The sequence below is a fragment of the Helianthus annuus genome, chromosome 8, assembly GCF_002127325.2.
Source record: "Helianthus annuus cultivar XRQ/B chromosome 8, HanXRQr2.0-SUNRISE, whole genome shotgun sequence".
In the NCBI taxonomy this organism is placed as follows: Eukaryota; Viridiplantae; Streptophyta; class Magnoliopsida; order Asterales; family Asteraceae; genus Helianthus; species Helianthus annuus.
Window position 1 is genome coordinate 16,803,108 of NC_035440.2, and position 12,954 is coordinate 16,816,061.

The following is a 12,954-nucleotide window of genomic DNA, read 5'->3' on the forward strand; positions in this document are numbered from 1 at the left end:
GCTGAACATTCTTCAAAGATTTAAGACGTCTAAGGGTCATAATAGGGATTTCATCCATGGAATTAGGAGAAGCCTACATTAATTATGTCAGACTTAAACCGTCCAGAGAAGGAGAGGGAAGAGAACCAGAGAAGGGAGCGAGTAGCGGGGTTAGAGAGTGAGAGCGACGGGAGAGGGAATGGGGAGACAAAGCACGGCCTCCGGCCACCTTAAACCTGCAATAACGACGACAGTGATGTGATGGTGTCACTTGGTTAGAGCACGAAGGGGGTTCCAGTGATGAGGTTGCAAGTGAGTCCCAATCGTTCCTCTTGCACCGTCGTTGAATGCCAATCGTCACCTCCATCACCGCGCTAAAGGTGTCGTCGATTAGGTAGTGAAACCCATTGTCGGGGATTCTGAATCGACTTTATGTCTACCGTATGGCGAATGTGAATCGCCCCTTCGTTCAATTATAACATCGTCTGCAACGTATGGTTTATATATATTTGCTCTCTCCCCAACCAATGATATATTAAGCTGATTATGAATCCATTGTTTTTGCAGGGACATAGGGTTCTTCGGCTTACCATGTACATAGGGAGACGTCAGTAGTATCGGACCAGGAGAGATGGATCAATCATGATTCAATTACATTCAAATGAACCTGGGTACAACTCAGACAGTCAGACGTGAAGAACTTTGTAGCCCATGCAACCCCAATACATCATGCAGCAACTTGTTTTTAGTTTCTAACTTTATCACATGCAATTTTATTTCTAAGTTATTTTATTTTATTTACCTTTTCAAAGTTAGGTTTTCCACTTCCCTAAGATGTAGCAAAATGGGTTGTACCGGAATTTTATTACATGTGTATTGCGATTGAATGAATGAACATAGGCAGAGTGAAACTATTTAGAATTTGTTAATTCTCTTGTTCTTGAGATTTCCTTTCCAATGCTATCTTATTTTGGCCGATTAAGAGGTGATCTTTGGAATCCCGACTTGAATTACATGGTGTTTTCTGTATCGTAATTCAGCTTTGGAGTGCCCAAAGAAAGAGTGGTAATTTTCTGTATCTCGAATCTATTTACAATCAAGAACCATCTAGTTGTGGAAACACTTGAACAATTCTCCATTCAAGATAACAAATTTAACTTTATTCCAAAACCTTCTTACAGGCATTAAGAGGCGATCATAACTTGCAAATCATATTTATGATCATACAAGCTTTCAAGGCAATGAATGTGGTACCAAAACAAGTAGCACCTAGGCGAATGACTTCTGTCAACCAAGTCTTGACCAATCGAAAGACCATTTGTGATTATTGATTAAAGTAAATTTTGGATATGTGAATGTAAATCTCTAGCAAAATCTTTATACTTCCGAGATGAAGATGGAAACAATTCATACAGTTAATATTAGCAACACAGTCACCATCTTCTAGTTAGTCCAAATCATCAGCCACATCTTCTAGAGTTCTAGTCGTAGTTCATCAGTGCATGTAGGTGAGAATTTTGTAAAAGCCATCGGCGTAGACCTATGTAATTATGTGAACAAATCAATGACTCGATGTAAGAGTTTCTATATTTATCAATAATTCTACCACTAATATCGAAAGCCGACTTATAAGCAGTTGTTGGGATTAGAATTCCTAAAACATGCTTTAACATGTGAAAAATGAAAAAAAAAATTCAGCGAAATTAGCTTCTACCAACTTAAAACATCAAACGTACCTTCCCCTTTTATCTTTCTTTTTTTGCAGCCTCATCGCACAAATATATATCTAGTTCAATGTTATCAAATTAGAAGAAGACAAAGTACTAGTTAGCTCATTTAATTTATATATATTCATCGTATAATGATTAAAACTCCAATTATACTTCTTTCAGTTGGTCGTCGATTTCCTTATTTTTCTTAAAAAAACATAATTCATACATCATAAGCTTACACAATAATTAAGATAATACATTTTATTTCGGGTATCTAAAACTAATAGCACAAACAGCAACAAATTCACATTGACCAAAAATATCGCAATATTTATCAAACTTTATTTTCAAAAACAATACTTGAACGACATTATTATAGTTGCATGCATTGTGCAAAGTTTACCAAACAACAAATTGAAGATCACATACATGAACCGCGAAAAATTTCTTAGGGGCTGTTTGTTTAGCTCTTAACGGGGCTCTTAATGGTTCAGACCAACACTTAATGGTTTAGACTGTTTGTTTCACAAGTAGATGACTGAATGGTTCAGACATTTGCTTCTGAATGGTTAAGCATTATACCGAGTCTGAATGGTTAAGACCTCTAATCTAAATTGGTCAGATATTTGCCTCTGAACGGTTAGGCATTATTCTGGCTCTTAATGGTTCAGACCTCTTACCGGTTCAGCACTTAATGGTTCAGACCTCTTACTGGTTCAGTACTTAACCATTCAGAAGTTGCCAAACAACCCCATAGTCACATTATAAAAACATGAAATACTTCATAATTAACCAATTTTAATTGCAAATGATTAACTTATGCATTAATTCAGGAATTTTAATACAGTAGAGCAATAGTGGTGAGAGAGTATCAAAACCGGTTCCCATTTAGATGGTTTGTGTGCTAAGTACTCATGACTAACAACAAATATGTCCCTAATATTAACATAATTTAATCATTTGCAACTAAAATTTATTATTTATAGAGTATTTGTGGATTTTTTTAACGTAACTAAGAAAATTTAAGAGCCCAAGTATGTGACCTCAAATTTATTGTTCGGCAAGTTTTACACAATGCATTCAACTATAACAAAAATGTTACCCTTTAAGTATTCATGAGAAGATCGTAATTGGCTTGCGCGTATGAAAACAAAATTTAATTAATATTTACTAATACCAGCGTTAGCATAATTTACCCAATATGATTTTTTTGTTATATGTGGCTTTAGTTCTAGATCCCCAAAATATAATGTGTTATCTTAGTTATAGTTTAACTGTTTAAGCTTTATATATAGTAAGAATAAGAATTTAGAAAAAAAAATAAGGAAATCAAGGAACAAGAAACATCATTATAATTGTTTAATTTTTACAAGATAAATACAGATAAAGCATATGAGCAAAAAATACAATATCTTCTTCTAATTGGGTTGATAACAAGATGTATGTTAAAATACTCATGTTAGTGAAGTCGATAATTGTTTAATTTTTAGATCGGTGGAAGCTTGATTAGATTATTCGAATAAATTCCTCATTCTTTCTCAAGTTGCTAAGCATGTTCTGGAAAATTAACCAATCTCAACCGTTGCATCTAAGTCGTCATTCAATACAAGTGGTAGAGTGATTGATAAATAAAGAAACTTTCTTAAGTCAAGGCATTGATTTCTGCACAAGATTCATTTTTTTAGATATCCTAGTTTTATTGGATTAACAACAATGATCTTTTGGATCATAACATCAAAATTCTGAAGTATCAAATCCTAAGTGTAATAACAATTACTTCCATAGTCTCATTGGATTAACAACAATAATCCTTTGAATAATAAAACCAAAATTAACCTAAAATTCTTAATGAAACAATAACCTCCTCAATTTTCCTATTGTCAAGATAATCAACTTCCAATATCCCCTACTAATCAACTTAAACACAACCAAATCCTAACACACTACTTCACTTTTAACTTTCCTGAAGTAAACTTCTAGAACCTAATCATGATCACATATTCAGGCAATCTAATAACCACTGTCAATTAAAACATCAAACCACTATATCACTAAACTATCATCAGTTTTAGGTTTAGCAATAGTGAAAAAAACAAGTGACTATTACTAACAACAACAATCACAATCAAAAATATTATTATTATCACTGTAAACATATGTTATGGCACAAAATCATAACCTCAGATCTAACAATTTCTATAACAAAAACTCACAATTAACTGTCGCTAAACAGAACACGGAGCTTTGCGGCGAAAGTACCGGTGGAATCCAGATCTGCTTCAGCGAGAAGACTATTCTTGATGTGATTCATGCGATCGGTGAGTGAATTGTGTTCTTTCTCCAAAGTGGCGGTATCGTCCTCTAGATCCTGAATTCGGTATTTTTGACCTACCGATCGCATGCTCAGCAGGAAGATTCCAGTCATGGCGAAGAACTGGATGAAGCTGTGTTTTTGTTTGATTGCGTTAGCGACGAAACCTAACGACTTTTTTGGTGTCGGAATTCCGGCGTCGGCGGCAGACGGTGGTGCCATGACGGTTTTGATCGGAGATTTTTGTTTTAGGTAGGGTTTTATTGATTTTTACCTGCTATTTACATTGGGTTTGGCCCAATAGGGGATAAGAATCGGGCCGGAAAGATAAGCCCAAACCGAAATTAAATCAATGAGGTGTGCATTTTAAACCGGGTCGGATTGTATCAAATAATGTCATGCCCAGTTTTTTATTTTATTTTATTTTATTTTTTTGTAATACCATAATCTGTTTAGAAGAGGGAAGGGTTCGAGTTTGAGCGGTTTAAATCCAAGTAGAAGCCAGGATTTAACCGGTTTGGGGTTGGGTTTGACTTTATTAACCGGTTTAAGAGTATGTGGTTATAGCCCGATTACAACTCATATGATTCGGATAAATCTAAACCAAGTTTTTTCAACCAGTTTCAAAACCAGGTTCAAATGTTCAATTCCCGACCTGGTTCTCTTTTTTTTCTCACCTAAGAATCAAACTAGCACTTTTATTTTTGTTTTTTTAAATCTTTTTAGGGTGTGATGTTTTTTATTTATATATTTTGAATGGAAACTCTTTCACCACTCATGTTGTAATGGATTTATATATTTTGAATGGAAACTCTTTCACCACTCATGTTGTAATGGTAGCATCACACACACATATCATATATCATGTTCTATCTTTTGTTTGTTGGGTGTTTTGGAGCCAAGGGACCAAGGGTCTCGCTGGAAGCATCTACCAATAGCTTTGCTATTTGTGAAATTTACTAAGTATAGTTGTTTATATTTTAAATGCAAAACATTAACTTCGAATTTGCATTAAACAAATCTACATACGAGCCTAATGTTTTATCAACTTTTTGTTAAACATGCCATTGTATATATTTTAAATACAAAAAAATTAACTTTGAATTAGCATTAAACAAACCTACATACGATCCCTATGTTTTATCAACTTTTTGTTAAATATGTCATTGTATAGTTTGGTTGGTTCATGTAAATAGAGTGTTTTGAATTAACTTCATAAATAAGTTGATTTAAACTTGCTACGTTCATATAAAAACCGATATTCTATTTCTTTTTAAAATGAAATATTATATTTAATTTTGTTTTTAACATGATAAGAAAAAAAAAGTTAACCTAGCTATTTTATATACAAATACATAGCTTGATGTTATAATTAAAATTGAATCTATATTATACTACATAGTATAATTTAAAAGAGAAAGCCGATACACTTACAAACAAAAGAGCACAAATAAATCAAAGAGGGATCAACATGTGGCTTTGAAAAAAGTACAAAAGAGTATCAAGTCAACTTTTGCTTTTGTAACTCATTAACCCTTAAACTTTGAAAGTTTGCTTTCTAACCCTCAAGTTTGAATTTCGCCACCACCCCTTCAAGTTTTAAGCTTTATAATTTACCCCTTGCACTATTACTTCATTTTTTACGCCATCACGCCCTCGAGTTTTAAACTTTGTGTTTTTACCTCTTGCACTATCACCCTCTCAAGTTTTAAACGTTGCATTTTTACTCCTTGCACTATTACTCCGTTTTTACTGCCACCACCCCTTTAAGTTTCAAACTTTGCGTTTTTACTCCTTGCACTGTGTTATAAGGGTGTTCATCGGTTTGGTTTATGGTTTATTTGGTTTATTCGGTTTTCAAAATTTTTTACCCCAAACCGAAAACCAAACCAAATAAGGAATATGCAAACCGATCTAAACTAAACCAAATTCAATTCGGTTTGGTTTTGATTAGAAACCAAATCTAACCAAATTGTACCTAAGTACTTTTTGTTTCCTAATTTATATTTATGTTTGGATTCCAACTTTCGAACATCAAAACTAACTTACACCTAACAACATATAAATACAAGAAAGTTTCATTATGAAATAAAACAAACACATCCATAAAGTAGTCGTAGACACAACCACAAAGTTAAAGCTTCAAAACATAGATAATAGAAACTATAAATAGTTAACAAGTCTAATGATACAAAATATAAATAATCTTCAAACATCAGTCTTTCTCCAACTCGAGTGAACCTGCATACATAAGCCTTTCCCCAATCACGCATAACCCTTCATTTCTACAAGAAACAAGAAAACCAATAGATGTTTAGCTGCTAAAACTTGTAAATATAATATAAATAATGTTTGTTAAAAGAATAATGAGAAACGGGTCCAAAAAAACAATAACCTTCTTCCAGCTTATCAAGCTCTTCAATGTTCTCTTCCACGTTAACATCACCATCTGGACGAATCCAATCTTGACAACAAATTAAAGCTTCAGCAATTGAAGGACTTGAAGAACTCCTAAATGTATCAAGCACCCTACCTCCCGTGCTAAATATTGATTCAGAAGCCATTATTGAAAGAGGAATAACTAGAATATCACGAGCAACAAGTGACAATATAGGAAATGTTCCACTTCTCTTCTTCCACCAATCTAAAATAGTGAAATCTTGACTTTCAAACCAAAGATCATCTCCTTCGATCTCCTCTTACAAATACCTATCTACTTCAGTTTTTGAATCTTCATCCACACCTGATGCTGCCTTTTGCCTCTTTACCTTAGCCATGTTTCTCTCCCTAAGTGATTGAAATATATCGTCAACACTACCAAACAAATTAAAAGATTGGTTACTTGAATCCTCGACACTCACGATGTCACACCCCAACCGATGGCGGAATCATCAGGGCGCGGCACTGAGCGAAACAGATTGTCCAGAAGTTTTCATAACAACTATATTTGCCAAATATTTAAAGCAACACACCCCATACCATGTCATAAATGATAATACAATTATTACAGAAAAGATCTAGTCAAATTGTTCTGTTCCGACAACTCAGATTCTTATTATAGACAATTATTTATTGTTGACCTAGGTCTTTCCTAGCCTCGATTTCACAGCAAAGTAAGCAAATAAGCATCCTAAGTACTTGTCACATACGTTAAAGTAAAAGTCAATACACATAGTGTAAAGGCGAGCATACAAGTTTAATAGATATAATAGAGTTCGAAATTAATTACGCATAACCAGCACGTACACAGAGTGAAATGAGGCATGTTAGTTATCGACATGAAACTATCGATACCAATAACTGCGGGTTGACTGCCCAATGCAGTTCGCGATACACACTCACCACTGTGAGCCATGTAACTAATTGTCCTTAACAACCCCTGAGTGAACAGGTGCTGAGTCCAAACTATAGTACTATCGTTGCTAAGGCAGGTAGACAACATCCATGTGTAAACATAACAAACAAGCATTCATTAAGTCACGTATAACATGCGGTAACGATTAGCGTTAAATGTATTGCGTAGTGTGTTCGATGTGATTTTGAATAAGTAACGTATGTAACACCCCAAAGTGCATAAAGCAAAAAGGGATCGAGTATACTCACAGCGATTGATGGATTGAAGGGAGCGCTAGAGAGTAAGGTTAGCCTGATTAGAACGATAGCATAACGATAAGTGACGCGCAAAACGATGCAAAGTATAAGTTGGTCGGACAGCAGTTCGATCGGATGGTAGTCCGATCGGACAGCTGGTCGTTCGAGTGACAGTCCGCTCGGATGGTCATCCGATCGGTTGACCTTTCGAGTGGATTGTTTCTTCCTTCCTTCAGGAAGGATGTGTTAGTGTATGATGGCTTGACTTTTGAAGTTTTTGTTGTAGCATTTAGAAAACATAGAAGTATCTCTACCTTTCAGGTCGGTCGATCGGACGGTCGTTCGATCGGACGATGACCCGATTGGTTGGACACTTTAGGGAGAACAAGTTCACCGCAGTATGTCATTCGATCGGATGGTAGTCCGGTCGGGTGGCATCCTACTGGTATTGAACATGTTGGAAATTGTTTAAGCGTTGAAGTCTGATCATTACATGGTCAAGTGGTAGTCCATTCGGATGGTAATCCGATCGGTCAGTACTTAGTTCAATGCTCATCCTTCAAGGTTTTGAGAATAAAGGTTAAGTGTGGGGCCAAGGTGTAAATCGTTCAGGTGACAACCCGTTCGGATGACAGTCCGATCGGACGGTATTCCAATCGGCCGGCATTCCGTCCTGGTCGTTCCGTTCTTTTTACACTTGGTCGTTTTGATTGTTTGTCGTTTTATCGAGATGTGTTGATATCGTGCTAACCAATCAGAACCCCATCCTAAACCCTAGTGACCCGTTTGAATAGGAACCACCCAAGTTCAGTCAGTCCACCAGTTCAAGACGGTTGTTCTTGGTTACCCCGGAATCGGTAATCTCGTGGATAGAATTCAAGTCTTGAACCAACACAACCACAAGAATGAGTAGAAAGTCGGCACAAGCTCTGATTCTATCAGTTTTGAGTGCATTGAGTGTAAAAGAGTTGAAAGAAAGTTGGAAAGCCCTCTTTCATCCCCTTTCACCGTGAATATATTTAGATCTATGAAAGATCTTTGTTTATCTATGTGGAAATCGGTTAGATCTAAGTTGTTTTTAGTGGATTGAGGTCAAAACATGAAGTTCATAAGAACACCATGATGACGTCATCCTAGAACACCTCAAATCTAGTGATTTCACGGTTAAAAGTTAAGATTCAAAAGATAGAAAGGTGTAGAATCAAGTGTAGAGCAAAGATGTACAAGATTTAGGTTGAGATCTTACCAGAACCGCGAGAAAATTGAAGAAAAGTGGGGTTGAAGCGCTGGTCGGACGTCAGAGAGCAAAAATGGAAAGTTTGATGTGAACAGGGGGTATTTATAGGGTTACCCAAAGTGGAAAGGGGCTGGTCGATCGGGTGGCAGCCCGGTCGACTGGTCGGTCAGTCACTTGGTTCGAGTGTTTGGAGCGACGAGTTTTGCCGTTTCGATTGCGATTGCAAGCGTTGCGATGCGATAGAGTTTCCTATTCAAATTACTTTTAATCCCAACTACTATATTTTACATACAATCATCCTATTTCACTTGCGTTATCGTTTGCGATTCGATTGCGATTGAGTTTCGATTACGTTTTGATTGATTACCACAACATAACATAAATAAACATGCACAAGTAACACATAAGGCACACACACATGTAAAACAGTATTCAGAACGCGAATTTCGAGTTGCGAGCGCGATTGCGATAAGCGATAATTATCGAATAAACCTCGATTATTAATATATACTCCACTTAATACAACTAACGTTAAGCATAATTTAGACTATCTTTGAGTCAAAGAAGTCGAAACAGGAATTGAGCAAGGAGTGACAGATCGCAATTAGCAATCTTGTCTCCCTTTGACTTCAATCTTGACTTTGACTTTGACTTTCGAAACACGGGGTGTTACACATGGTCTTAGAATACGACGACGAAGCCTTGGGTGCATGCATGCCCGAGTGAATTCTTTTGTAATCATTGAATATTTCAGTCAATGCATCTTCACACATTTTACAAACCCTGTCCCCGGTATCAATTCCATACATACAACGAAGATTGATTTTATGATACTCTAGTTTTGTCCTTGGATCAAAAAGAGAAGCAATAAACACCAATAAATTAAATTTCTTGACATCACCCCAATACTTCTTAAATTTAGATGTCCTTGACATGGCAATACTCACCAATTCCTCATCACTTAACATACATTGTTTCAGAACACTATCAACATAACTAATGGAATCCAGATATGTGTTTGAGGTAATGTATTTTGTACCTAAATTAAAAATAAATTAATAAAAAAACATGACATAAAATATGAATAAATAATTAACAAAAAAGCCAAAAAATAATACCTGAAACTCTAAGAGTGAGCTCATAAAAGTGTCGTAGAAAGCCCCCCCAACCTTCTTGCATTTGCCAAATCCGTAGATTCCGAAACCCCAAACCCCTCCTTAAGATCACGAGAAAAAACATAGTCCTCTATGGCTGGAAATGGGACAAAAGTTTATCACTTTTTTTTGTAAATTCCAATTTTGATCATTCTTCTAAAACCTTTATTTTCCACAAACTTGAAAGGTAATTCATCAATAATTAGCATCTCAACTATTGCTCTCCTATCTTTCTTCTGGTCTAACCTAAAAGATTGTATACTAACTTTACTATCCCCGATTTCCTCGTTTATATCTGTGCTAAATGCAAGATGTGACTGATTAGTAGAACTATTTAGAACTATTTGGATTACCAATACATTTCGTAGCATGAATACGCATGTTAGATGTCCCAGAACTTGATTCAGTAGCATAATTTCCTGAACAGTAGTTACATCGTGCCCTTTGTTTTCCATATTCATCCTTGTATTTAGTGAAATGATGCCATACACTTGACCTTCCGACATTGGCCCTCTTTTTTCTGTGATTCATTTGAGCGGACTGAATTAAAGTTGCTAGCAGTATTAGAATCGCTCTCCATAGACATTCTGACCTAATTGATAAAGACTTAAAGTGAGCATAACTAGTTAGTACTTTATTAAAAACATATGTATTTTAAAGTTAAAATGAATACAAGACATCACTTTAGTTAACAACTATGATGTAGAAATGGCAAAATAGATATAGAAAGTAAGATACAAGCAAATGGCAAAATAAGATACAAGCAAATGGCAAAATAGATATAGAAATCAGGAATAAAAACTAGAACAAATATGGGATCTTCTAAAGCGCATAAAATAGAATATTGCAATCACTGAATGGTAGATGTGTGAATTCTGACTAATCTATTCATGAATGGGCCAACAGAGCTTTTCTTAACCTTTAACACATCAAACATATAAATTTTAAAACTAATAGTTTAAAAGAATAGTTTAAAAGGAAGCAGGGCAATAGTCCACCAAATTGTGTAAGAACAAACCTGGGGTGTTTGAGATTCACGAGCAACCAGAGAGGCAAAGAGTAACAATCGGCGCAAGAAAATGTAATAACACTAGTTTCTATACTGAAGGTTGACGTGATGTCGTGGTCACATTCAAATTTAATCCAAATAACAACTATAGATAGTGGTAAATGGGTATCGAACTCAGGGAGTATGTGGAAAATGTGTTGATGTTATAGCTTTGCACTTTAACTAAAATTAACCTAAATTGCAGAAATAAAAATCAAGAGTTTGGTTTGTTTGTTTTTAAGAACTAAATTACTAACTATTGGCAAATCCAAAGTGGTTGTTTAACAGATTAAGGAAGAATGACCATCTTAGGATTCAGTTTCTTTAAACACTTGTGCAAAATTCCAACTAGAAAGAGTTACATAGACATAACTCGTGTATAAACAATTGTTGTGATAAAAGGGAATAAAGTACTCGGATTATATGAATGCGAGGTTGTTTCCCGATGATCAATCAATCAATATCCAACCCTAACCCTTCCCGTGATATCTTGATTGCCAACGGCACCAAGAACGTACGAATTAGACTAGAATTGCAATACCAATTAACAAGCTACGATCAATTACTTATACACCATGATAATCAAAGCAACACAATGTTATCATTCTAGAAATTCAGAAATAAACACACAAGAGTTCAAGAGAAACCTTCACCTAAGACGATCACCGAAAGTTTAGCCGGACATGGCTTGGTGAATCATCATAACTTCAATATCCAAGTTCATACAAATCGAAAATACAAACCGAATGATTAAAAATTGTTCACAAAACACTTGCCAAAGCCAAAATTCGCCCTAGAACTCCAGAGAAATGTCCAATGATGAGATTATGTGAAAAGACACCCAAAAACGGTTTTAATGAAGGCAGTTACGAAGTTCCTCGCAGCCTCCACCGTAAATTACGGTACCCACCGTAATTTACGGTGGAATTCAAGATGTTATGGCCAATCACTACTGAGTTACGGTGGAACAATTCAGCATTCAGGGCCACTGTAAATTACGGTGGCCACCGTAATTTACGGTGAAGCCCTGATTCATGTGTTTTGTTTCTTCGTTCCTTCCACTCACGACCTGTTTATCTCCAAACCTTCCAAAGCTGCGTTTTGTCCCTTTTTGGCTCCTGAACTGCACCTGAAACATAAGCAACCATAGTCGTCTAATTCAAGATAATTACGCGATTAAGTGAAGGATTAATTCGTCTTTAACATGATTAAGGGTTGTCCAACGAACTATCCGTCACATCCCCACACTTAACCGTTGCTTGTCCCAAGCAACTCATCAAACCGTTTTCAAAACAAGCGATCAATGTAACCCAAGCAGAAACATGCAATCCTTTTACTAACCCCTTTTTAACACCCAAAATAATGCACCCCTCGCTATGTCTCTCATCTCGGTAACAAGTAAGCACTAGCACTATAAGCTAGACACACAAAGGCTAACGGACGGTTGCACAACTATAGGCTTGTACCTAAATCAATTCTTCTCCTAAAACGTGCCAAACATGAATGCAAATCAAAGGGACTTTCAAGGTTGTAACGTGGCTAGGTGTATGGGTAGGAAATGGAATATATATGAAGTAGCGAAAACTTAACCCGGTCTCTTTATTACACAAACAATAAACAAACAACTAACTTAACTACTATATACAAGACAACTAAACATCACTTTTTTTTCATTTTCATTGCTTTTTTTTCTTTTTTTTTTCTTTTTCATTTCATATATATTTTTTAACATAAAAACATTCAAAATAACATCAAAAATATCTACAAACTACTCAACTACTACTAATACTCTAAGACCGGGTCAAGTTGGGTAAAGTTTTAGGTCACTAGCTAGGGGGAAACAAACGATAGGCTTTTAGGCACAAAAGTGGGCAACTAAATGTCCAAACCCCCGCCCCTCTCGCAACCATGCTCATATATAT

At 35.8% G+C, this 12,954-nt stretch overlaps 1 protein-coding gene across 3 annotated transcripts; it reads right to left on the bottom strand.

The window, feature by feature from the left end:
• Window positions 1-1,117: 1,117 nt before the first annotated feature.
• On the bottom strand, window positions 1,118-4,289 carry LOC110872240. 3 transcript variants are annotated; one of them, XR_002554320.2, is made up of 3 exons: window positions 3,905-4,279; window positions 1,716-1,765; window positions 1,118-1,519 (listed from the first exon to the last, which is right to left on the bottom strand). XR_002554320.2 is itself a non-coding variant. In XM_022121016.2 (2 exons), exons 1-2 carry the CDS (start codon window positions 4,222-4,224, stop codon window positions 1,461-1,463), a joined length of 333 nt encoding a protein of 110 aa, XP_021976708.1. In that variant the 5' UTR covers window positions 4,225-4,289; the 3' UTR covers window positions 1,118-1,460. The 3 variants fall into 3 exon arrangements, 2 of the variants coding, with proteins under 2 accessions (XP_021976708.1, XP_021976709.1); XM_022121016.2 differs by lacking the exon at window positions 1,716-1,765 and having other exon boundaries at window positions 3,951-4,289; XM_022121017.2 differs by lacking the exon at window positions 1,716-1,765 and having other exon boundaries at window positions 3,905-4,269.
• Window positions 4,290-12,954: the final 8,665 nt, after the last annotated feature.

Coding starts and splice junctions, on each gene's coding strand:
- LOC110872240 (XM_022121016.2), bottom strand. CDS start 4,224: ATGGCACCACCGTCTGCCGCCGACGCCGGAATTCCGACACCAAAAAAG. Junction 1,520..3,950: donor AGCAGATCTGGATTCCACCG/GTACTTTCGCCG, acceptor ATAATTACATAG/GTCTACGCCGATGGCTTTTA.